Here is a 10,539-nt window from a genome sequence, read left to right on the forward strand (position 1 = left end):
TTTTGCACAACTTAATGTGATAATTTGTGTAATTATTGTACTATTTTATCACTGCTATACCATTTTAATGGGATAAAATTTAATGCTTTTTAATTACCATATGTGATTTTTTTTCCAGACTATGTGACACTGGGTGAAGACAATATTCATAATTTAAATTAAAATACCCATATTAAAATGGCCATCTTTTAGCACTGCATGAAGGTTTATGACCTTGTTAATTTTAACAATTTTTATTTTGTCCAGTGATAGCTAAATAGGATCATGGAACTCTCTTCCTTTGAGACTCCTCATTTCAGAAAATTATCTAAATCCAAAGGAGGGAAGGACTTAAAACTTGTAGCAAGGAGAGTGCATTTCTTTCTGACTTATTTACTCAATATCAACACAATCTTTCCTGGGGATGCCTTTTCCTGTCTTATAATGATTTTAAATAATTTAAATAAAAGTACAAAGTACCATGGCCCTTGTCTAAATTACCCAAAAATTAGAGCTAAGTGGTCTGTAAAGGATGGCAGACATGGAGGCATAAGCCTATAATTAGGGCTCCGAAAGAGAAGATTTAATTCAGCAAAACATAAAAGGGAGTTTTACACATATTTTAGAATGTGTCTAACAATCCTGAAAATGAATATGCAGTTACTAGTGAACTAAATGGAGTCCTGCTACAAACATGGGTTTGTTATATGTATGGAAATAATCCTTCTACTATTATCACTGTGGATTAAAATAATTGTAATGCCTTGGACCCTCATAACTACAGTCTTAGTTTTTAAAGGGTAAGGGATGGTGATAAGGTTTCTGAACCATGGTTTTATTCAGAAAAGAAGCTGTGATATGTAATGCATTCTGTGCAGCTATTGTTTCCATGCAAAATAACTACCAGGAGAAAAATTCTTTGCAACACACTTTAAGCAGACAGCAAATTTACCTTGAGCCCTAGTGGGGGAATATTCCCTTAAACTCTGAATTTTAAAAGGTTCATGGGTATTCACATTGATGTGCTATGGTATTAGAATACATCTTATTTTGCATCTAATCTCCTTCCTATGTAGGCTGATAACATATAATAAATAGGTTTTCACTGCTGTTCTTGTACTGGTCCCAAAGGAGATTATGGCAATGTCCTTTCTGAAATTAGTAACTTTAGCCCCATTCATACTGATGATTATGGAGATGAAATGAAAAACATTGCATTTTACATTTAAAAAATGACTAGCTGGTCAACTATACAGGTTAATAATATTCCTGTGTATGGAAACGCTTCCCAGCATGACTAATTTTCTCTTGCAGCTAACTAGAAAAATTAGCATATCCCTATTGATTATGTATATTTGGGGTTGTTAGGGAATCTTTGTACTTCATAGGAAATAATGAGACTATTCTTGCAGATTCTGGAAGGACCAAAGGATACTTATTACTACACTGTGAAAGACAGCAGATGAGAGAGGAAAAGCATGGCAAATTACTTGAGCATTAGAAAGCAATAACAAAGTAAAAATGAAATTGTAAAAGCCAAACAAAGGGTCTTTTTTTTTTTGTACTTCTGTACAGTGCAGATATACCCTCAGCTGTCAGAACCATATTAAATGGGGCATAGTTAGACTGAGTGTGTCTGATAAGGGGCTCTACAAGGCTATCAAAGTTTTAAATCGGTTGGATTGAATTTCTGGCATATTGCACATTTCTACACATTCGTTCTTGCTCTTTTCTTTCAGTGACACTACAAGGGCAGCCTTAGATATGCTTATAATTTGTGGTTTTTATAATGCTGGGAACACAGCTACATTTTCAAAGAAGGGATGGTACCAATAGAAGCCAAGAGTAAAAATGGAAGAGGGGAACTTTCACAAAGAACATAGCCAGCATATAATTGCAGAGAGTTTAAAAAAAAAGACTTACAGGTCTTCAGAGTCAAGAGCTATTTGAAAAAAAAAAACCCCAAAATTGTGCATTTGTCTCAAATTACAGTATGTCTGTGAAAATCTAAGGAACCAAAAACATCAATAAATAATTAAACTAATAATTAATAACTAATAATACCAATCATGATTACTTCTAAAATCTATTCTATTTTTGAGCTACTCAAAAGTATAATAACTTCATATTTCAAGTGTTCTCTAAGAAAATAGTAGCACATACTATATTTTATAACATCCTTTGAAAGAGTATAAAAATGTATGACTACAGTAATTCTGTAAAGAAAATTGTTTTGGTTTAAGTGCTTTAAAACTTACAGACAGGAACAATGAATATCATCAAATCAATTATGCAAGAACAGAAACAATACAAGGAAGAGTAAGTGCAGTTTAAGGTAATTTTAAAACAAAAATATTATTTGAAACTAGCACACCCTGGGGAAATAAAAATGCCTTATTATTATTGTTGTTATTGTTATTATTATGGTTGTTGTTGTTGTTGTTGTTTTAGTTCTGGACCTCTCAGTGAAAAGACTAAATGCTAGGGAGTCAAGTTCCAAAAATAATTTCTTAGTCTTAACACCTTCTGTTTGGGTAGGATGAATTGGTACACACAACTTGCAGAAAAAATTAAAAAAATGCTTAACTCAAATCATCAAAATAAGTCAACATTCTCTTAAATAGTTTAGCACTTTTAGTTTTTATAATCATCTTTTATCATCTTCATTCCTGTTTTGTGTTGCTGGAAATAATTATCAAAACAGATTCCCAGCACAAGAGTATAATTTGAAGATGACACCAGCACCCTCATTTGCCTGCACTGTGATTACACCACCATTCAGAAAAGGGCTAAGAAAGCAGTATGACCAGAGGGAGCCAGGCCCATTTGCAGTTCAGCTGCCATCTTTGCTACAGTCCCCACTGAGCTTTCTCTCTTTTTTTTCTCTTTTACTTTAACTTTCTCTTCCTCCCCATCATCTCTTGCCCATATATTTTCATCAGCCAAAGGGTCGAAAGAGCCCGAACCAGCCCATCACAAGGCCTAACAGTTACCAGGATGGTGGAGCACTTACCAGGAAGCCTTTTGGTATTTCCACATCAGCTTTGGTTTTGATGTTTTTCTTGTGGTTTCCTTGAGTGCTGATGGAGCTGCCAGTGAGACAGGAGCCCGGGGAGCTGCCCTTTAACACACTCCTGCAGGAAACATTATTTGATCCACTTTCTGTCTGTTGAGCTGCTCTCTTATCAACTCTGCAGGTAGAAAGTGATTCCTCTGATAAATTACATTGCTCTTCTTCAATCACTCTACTCTTCCCAATCTTTTAATGTTTAAAGTAACCTCCATGTATCTCCTTGTCTTTAACCCTGTGAGTGGTAAGTGTTTCTCACTGGCCTTGATCAAATCTTTATCTGATATTCCAGTAGTGTGTCAATTTAGATTTGATCATATAATACTTTTTATTTTTATGACTGCTTGTGAGATGGGGGAGGATAAAAACCACTGAAAAATGATTGCCAAATACATTTCTGGCTGTAAGGTCAGCAGGTTATGTCATTTCCTCTGGAAAGTGTATAAGTATATATTTGCTTGGTACAGTCAATGAGATGCTTTAAAAAGGTATGTTTAATTTTCTTCCATTTCATGCCATGTGGGTACATTCATGCTTCCTAGTGTCGGCTGATTTTCTTTCAACCTTGATAAAACTTAACCATTCTTTAATTTCAAAGACCATTGGTTTGGTTAACAAAGTAACATGGACTAAATTATCATTTTATTGCTTACTTTTATTTCATTGTTTAAATTCTGGCTAATGTATAAAAGACTGCTACTATGCATTTCCGCTTGTATGAAAACCGTGCTTGGCTGGTGTTTAATGAGCAGGAAGCAAACAACGTTTCTTGTGGGTGTGGGGAGACCCCTCGACATTGCCACCCTCTTTCCCCATGTGTTACCTGTTCAAAAGCTCTGTCATAAATGTATCCTTTGTTGCGCATGTGATGGGGCTGGGTCTATTTCTTGGTTCAAACTTCATTTGGTCATAAATGTCTTGTGGTGTTTTCACGTTATTTTTGCTTTGTAAGCCACGATCTGGAGGCTCTACCCGCTCCGTGTCCCTGGTCAGCTCGTTTTCTATCTCACACGGTATCTCAGGCTTCTTTTTCTCTTTTTTTCTCTCTGATTTTAGCTGCTTGCTTCCAAATCCCAAGCCTTTTGCGTCTTTCTTTTCCACTTTGGTTTTGGAGACCTCCGTTTTCCTACTACTGAGAGCGGGAAGTCTACTCCTCCGAAAACCAAACCAGCTGGCAAAGGAAGGTCCGGGCCTCGGCTTGGCTTCCACAGATGTGGACTTTGTTTGTGCTTGGCCCTTTTCCACGTTTTCCTGAATGCACAACATGACCTTTTCTTCGATTGTGGGTGAAAGGGGAGCTTCTGGGCTCACAGCATTAGTCCTGGTTGTAGAAGTTTCTGGATACCTTCCAGAAGTTTCCAGCTTGGGGGTCCTGCCTGTTTCAAAGCTGCTTGGACGCTGTGTCCTCCCTGGGCTCTGCAGGGCTCGTGGGCAGTCTGCTGGGGTGGGTGGGCACCTGCAGTGGTCGCTGCCAACTTCCTCAGGTGCAGCTACACTGGGGCATCCTCCCTGGGCATAGGCCTGCTGGTCTTCTGGTCCAGGTGGGGTGAGGAGCCCTTCAGATTTTGGAGGGATCCTCAAAGGCAACTTGCTTGGGCTTCCATGATGGCTGCTGGAGCTGCCTGTGCTCCCTAGGGAGTCTTGCCTGGAGGACGCATGCCCCAGGGGCCTCCCAGCACTGGGGAGACTGTCAGACATGGAGGCAGAAGGGGTCTTGTTGGGAGAGCCGTCCGTGGAGGAGCTCTGCCGGGTGAGGGAATTGCCCCTCTCAGCAGTGTTGGTTATAATCTGAGTTCGGACTTTGCCTGGTCCTTCCATGGGGGGTGTGGGGGGCTTGTCTCCTGGGTGAGTGCTGAAACTCTGGCTTCGGGCTTTGGCTCCATTCATGCCTAGAGCTGGTTTTAGGTGTGGCTTATTGGAGGAAAGGGATCTTTTCACAGACCTGTTTTCTACTCCATCTTTTCCATCCATCCCAGGAATGTGATTTTCCAATGACTCTGGCATTGGAAAGGGAAGCCCTTCAGCCAAACTGTCTTGTGCTTGTAAACCCAGCGGAGTCACATGTCTTTCACCTGCTGGTGTCTCAAGGCTTGTTGGATTTCCGGCGTGTTCTGCCTTAGACCTGCTCGTGGCCACACAACTTTTAGAGGCTTCATTGAGACTGTCTTTTTCATGTTTCCCTGGCACTGTGGAACTTTTCCTGAGCAATTGGGGAGATTTCATGAGAACTTTGAGCCCAACAGGGAGGCGAGTTTTCAAGCCTTTCTCATGGGCGTTTTGAGAACCATGTGGGGCATTATGGCTTTTGGAGGATGGAGATGATGAGGGACTGTTAACCTGAGAAGACGATGAGTCATTTACCCCTAAGCAGGAAGGCTTGGGTGATGTGGAGACACCATCACTCAATTGTCCTTTTCTTCCTGGAGATACACTTTTGGAGGATGATATTTCCAGTGACTCATGGGTCAAAGGACAATGCTTGGGAGTCCGTAACCCTGCGTCTGTTTGAGGGGTCCCAAGCGTTTGGTGAGGTGGGGTTTTGGGGACACCTTTCTTTGGAGAGACTTTTGGGGGCCCTGGGACCATCACAACAAATGAGCTGGAGGGGGTATGAGGAGAGCATCTGGTTTGAATCACTGTTTCGGCGGAGGGCAGAGGGTGAGTGAAGATGGGCTTTTTGAAGGCCACAGAAGGTTTCTTCCTCTGCACTTCTGTCATGGTCTGATTAGAAGAAATAATAGGAGCAGAGGATCCTTTCAGAGGAGGGGATTTGAACACAGCCCTTGCTGTTTCACTGGGGACTCTGGTTTCAGGCTTGGCAGATGAAGGTGGTGGCAGATAGTCGTAACTGGGCCTGATGAGCAGGGAGACTGACCTGCCTGGAGGAGGTGGGGGCGAAGGTGATTTCACCTCTGCCTCTCCCCCAGAGTCACAGTGTTTATCCTTCATGAGGGGTTCCCCATCATCACTAGGCTCAGTGGGGGGCCTTGACAGCAACTGTGATGCTGGAGTCTGACTCTTGGAGCGCTGGACCCAATCCTTTCTGCTGGACATTTTGGAGCTGTGAGAAAGTTGGGTGGGGTGTTTTGGAATGTGTGAATCTTGCTGTACATCAAAGAGGTGAGCTGAGCCTTCAGTCTTCTTGAACCGTGAGAGTTTCCCAGGAGCTAAGGCTGGCAATTTCTCAAGAGTCACTGGACCAGATGAGGGGATTCTTGTGGAGGCTTCTGGATCCATTATTTTTGATTTCTGAGGTGAAGACTTGCCCCTGGCAGGGATTTTCGTCAGACTTTGTTTCTGATAGACACCCATGGATACGGAAGACCTAGAATTACTCTGGCATGACATATTAAGTGTCGGCTTGGCCAGTTTTTGTCGCTGAGTATTTTGCGTTACTGTCCTGGGGTTGAAAAATTCAGTGGGTGCCGTGGCGACATTATCAACACCATCTTTTGGAATGTTTTTCTCAGTCTCCTCTTCAGGTCTCTTTAAGAAAGTGTAGTCTCTTGCAGCAGCTCCTGGCTGTAAGTGAGCAATTCCCTGAGGTAAATGTTCAACGTGTTCTGCCTTGGGCCCAGTTGGGGCCTGGTTGATGGAAATTTCATTTCTGGTAACAGTGACAACACCTGTCTGGTGAGAGCTGAATTCAATGGGCTCGCCATCTTCTGCGTCAAATATTACAGTAATACATTCTTCTGAAGAAGTCCTTTTGACAACCCTTTGCTGCTTAATGAAACTAAATGTCTTTGGCCTACTCTCTAAGTGGATGGGCACTTGTTTTTCCTCCTCATCAGGAGACTCGGGTTGAGATTTTCCAAGTCCCATAAGGATGTCCAGGTTCTCCATGGACTTGTCAGTGTCAGCAGTCAGTGACAAGTCCGAAGGGCTTTTCTCATCACTGCTATCTATATGCAACTCATCGAGGGTTTCAGTGTCATCCGTGTCTGAAAGCTGGAGATTGAGACCCACGTGGCCCAGGCTGTGTGGACCCCTCTCTCTTAGTAACTGGGGTGCTTGCACACCTGGACACAGCTTCTTCTCCAAGGGACAGTTGCTGGCACAACTGTTCAGCTTATCAGGTCTTTCCCTGGGGTAAACTGAGGATGTGCCTTCTGCAAAGTGTTTTCCATTCAGCTCCCAGCCAAATAGACTGTCAGAAATGCTGTGGGTTAATTTACAAGCATGCAGCCGGCACGCCTGGTTTGGAACGGCTTGAATCAATGCTAAGGAGGAAGAGTCCTCGTCGGCATCATCGTGGGAATCTGTGTCATAAACAAATGCCTTGTGGGGCTCCTTGCAGGGGCTCCCCATGTCAGTTGGTTTGCAGGGGGGATACTCCTTGAGGCTGCTACTCTTAATTCCTGGAGAATATATTCCTTCATTTGAGTTCATGCAATCTTTATAACCCCATTTGGTTATCAATGATGGGGGTTCAAGTAATACTTTTCGCTTCTGTAGCTTTCTTAGTCCTTCCAAAATGTGGCTTTCCTTGATACGAGTTGGAGGTAGTTCATCTGTAGGACTAGTGAAGCCACTTGGGAGCGAAGAATCAATACTTAGCCTTTTATCCCAGTTTTGTGATGATAGCTAGGAAAGAAAAGTAGATATCAGAAATGATTGAATCATGTGGATCACAAATTTGTAAAAGGAAAAGTCCATCACTGAACTTAATTTGCTCTAGTGGTTGATAAATATTCACAATAAATGCATGCATTAATTAATTAATGCAAATTAATTCATTAAGTATGTAGCAAATCTCTACTTTGCCAGGTCCTGAACGGTGTAGCATATGATATGAGGATAAGGACCTGCCCTCAAGGAACATGTACCCAAGCTGAGGAGAGGACTTAGGCACAGATAACTAAAAGTCAAGAGTAAAAGTGAGAAGTGAAAATATCATAGGTACTCCATTAATTCAGAGGAGGGAGACTATACGACTTTTTGGAAAAGCCATATAAGGAAATGTGTTGTTTTTTAAATCTACGTAGCCCTTAAAATGTAGCTAGGTTTTTCTTAGTTTAAAAGTGGGAAGAATGAATTCCAGGTAGAAGAAATGGGATGGCAAAGATCTAAATTGGGAAGGAGTGTTTAAGGTGCACTTGGGGAATAACCAAAGACAGTAAGGCCTCCCTGTACAGTAGATGTGAGAGGTAAAGAGGGTAAATGGAAAAATAAGTTGGTCCCTGTCTTTTGGTCCCTTCTATTTGAACAATTGATAGTTAGAATGTCATGTGAATTCATGAATTTATTTGATAGGCAGTGAACATCTGTGAAATACATCCATACTTATATCAGTGGGGCATTTCCTATTAGAACCTATAATAATGATTTACTTACTAACTGACAAAGGTCAATTTCTGGTCCTTCTTACCTCCCCAGCTACTAGGGTTAATTTTGGAGAAGTGACCAAAAAACAACATAGAAAAACACATTGCTTTCTACATAGACATTCATATTTTTTATAGCATTGATAACAAGAAAAGGAAGGGCAGAGGAGGGAACTAACACTGACTGAGCGTTCGCTGTGTACCAGCCACTTACAGAATGCTTTGATTTAATTTTCAGAATAACATCATGAAGGAGCATTTAGCATCCTATGTACTAGGAAGGAAACTGACATTTAGCAAGATCAGTCTGTTGGAGGCCACACAGCCAAGGAAGAGCTGGAGCACCGATTTGAATCTCTGGTTTCCTGGGCTCTTCCTAAGGCTCAGTTCCAAAGAGATGATGTGGGCATTTGAACTCAGGCAGCATGGCTCTAGAGCCTGCACTCTGATCACAGCGCTATACTACTGGAGTCAAGCTTAGCCTCTGTTCTCCCTTATATATTAGTCAATGTCATAATGGAGATCGCAGGCCATTGCCACACTTCTTTTGAATGGAATTTGCAGTTTAATCGTAAACCAGCACTCAGGAAAATTGGTGGGATGTGGGCACTGACTAAATGTTTTTTTTTTAAAAGGCTATATATTAATGGTGAACAATCTCAATGAATGAATCTGGTGGTTTCAGATATGCACTCTGTACCTATCTTGACTAAGAGGGCAGTTCCCATTTGCATCTCCACACCAGCGGCCCCCCCTCCCATACCTCTGAACACTAACCATGTGCTCATATGCAGAGGCTGAAAATGGCTCAGAAACTTATGATGGAATCTCAGCATTTTAGTAAGCTGTGAACATTTGCTTACATCCAAGATATTTTTGTAAAAAATATTCTTACTATCAACAATATATATTGTTTATTTGTGTTTTATTTATCTGGCTTTTTCAAATTACATATTTTCATTAGAAAATTCTTCAGGGCCGTAAGTTGCTGTGGTTGGATGTTATTTGGTGAGGTTTCCTTCCCCGTTTCCCTCCTCTTCCCCTGTACTATGAAAAACTCCTTTAGAAATCAGAAGAAATCCCGTTAGTGAGTCTGGGTATTATAAACCGACCAGTGAGTAGACTGCCACAGCTTGGGTTTCTAAGAATTTCCGTGACCTTGATAGTCATGATCACAATAAAGAAGAGAAGCCAGGCAAAAGGACCCTGTGAGAGCTTGAAAAAGGCCCATTTGTTCAACCCATAGAAGATGTGCTCAGCCTCTGCCCACCACCTCCTTTCTGCCTCTTTAGAGCCTGCCCATGCTGTGGTTCAATTCATCCCAGGGCCCAGGCTCTCCACCTGGTGAGATTAGCCACATTCCTCAATTAGTTTTCCACAGGAGGTTATGGCATTTAATAACTTGAGAAAAATTTGGAACAATCTTGAAACTTGAAAAAAACCACCAAGAATTCCTGGGTCGGGGAGAGAGTGGGGAGGAGCTGGCATTTTCCACAGGCAGCTTCACTCTTGGCTGGAAAAGTGGGAAGACAGTTGTTCTGAGGAGCAGTTGGCTGCTAAGGCAGGGGCCTGGGTCTAATGTCCCAGTCCTTATCTAGTTTTTGACTGGACAACAGTGCTATACATTCTTTTAAAGGACATTCTTGGTCTTAATGGAAACAAACCCATCCCAACAATTAAAACAACTCCTCCAAGTGTTTGGCTGATTCAACAAGGCCAGTATAGCCGAATGGTGAAGGGTGAAGGTTTTGGAGCCAATGGCCCAGCTCTTCCACTTAACGGCGGTGAGATCTTGGACTAGTTCCTTCATTTCTCAGCATCTCAGTTTCTTCATTTGTAATATGGGGGGAATAGGAGAACCTATTTAATAAGCTATCCTGAACATTAAATGAGCTAATTCCTGTGAAGAGCTAAGAAAGCTATGTGGCACAAGCTAATTACTCATTAATTAGAGCCAGATGGTCCATGTAGGGCAGGCTAATGCATTTCATGGGGTCTTCCTTTCTGTTTCTAAACAAAACAGTACTAAAAAAATACTTGTGGACTATAAAACAAGCCACTGGCCATATATTGATTAATATGTAAGTTAGTATTATATTCACATTCGAGTTAATATTATATAAATTTATTATGTAAGCTGATACTAAATGAGTATCTAGTACA

At 41.5% G+C, this 10,539-nt stretch overlaps 1 protein-coding gene across 1 annotated transcript in view; it reads right to left on the reverse strand.

Moving 5' to 3' along the window:
- The window catches only part of NCKAP5 (NCK associated protein 5), a 940,156-nt gene that overhangs the window by 121,399 nt on the left and 808,218 nt on the right, over positions 1 to 10,539 (reverse strand). The window contains exons 15-16 of the mRNA XM_019667544.1: positions 3,873 to 7,636; positions 2,993 to 3,170 (exon numbers count right to left, since the gene is read on the reverse strand). Coding sequence (XP_019523089.1) covers positions 2,993 to 3,170; positions 3,873 to 7,636 — 3,942 coding nt within the window. The remainder of the gene's footprint in view (positions 1 to 2,992; positions 3,171 to 3,872; positions 7,637 to 10,539) is intronic.

Source organism: Hipposideros armiger, unplaced genomic scaffold (assembly GCF_001890085.2).
Source record: "Hipposideros armiger isolate ML-2016 unplaced genomic scaffold, ASM189008v1 scaffold_500, whole genome shotgun sequence".
Taxonomy (NCBI): domain Eukaryota; kingdom Metazoa; phylum Chordata; class Mammalia; order Chiroptera; family Hipposideridae; genus Hipposideros; species Hipposideros armiger.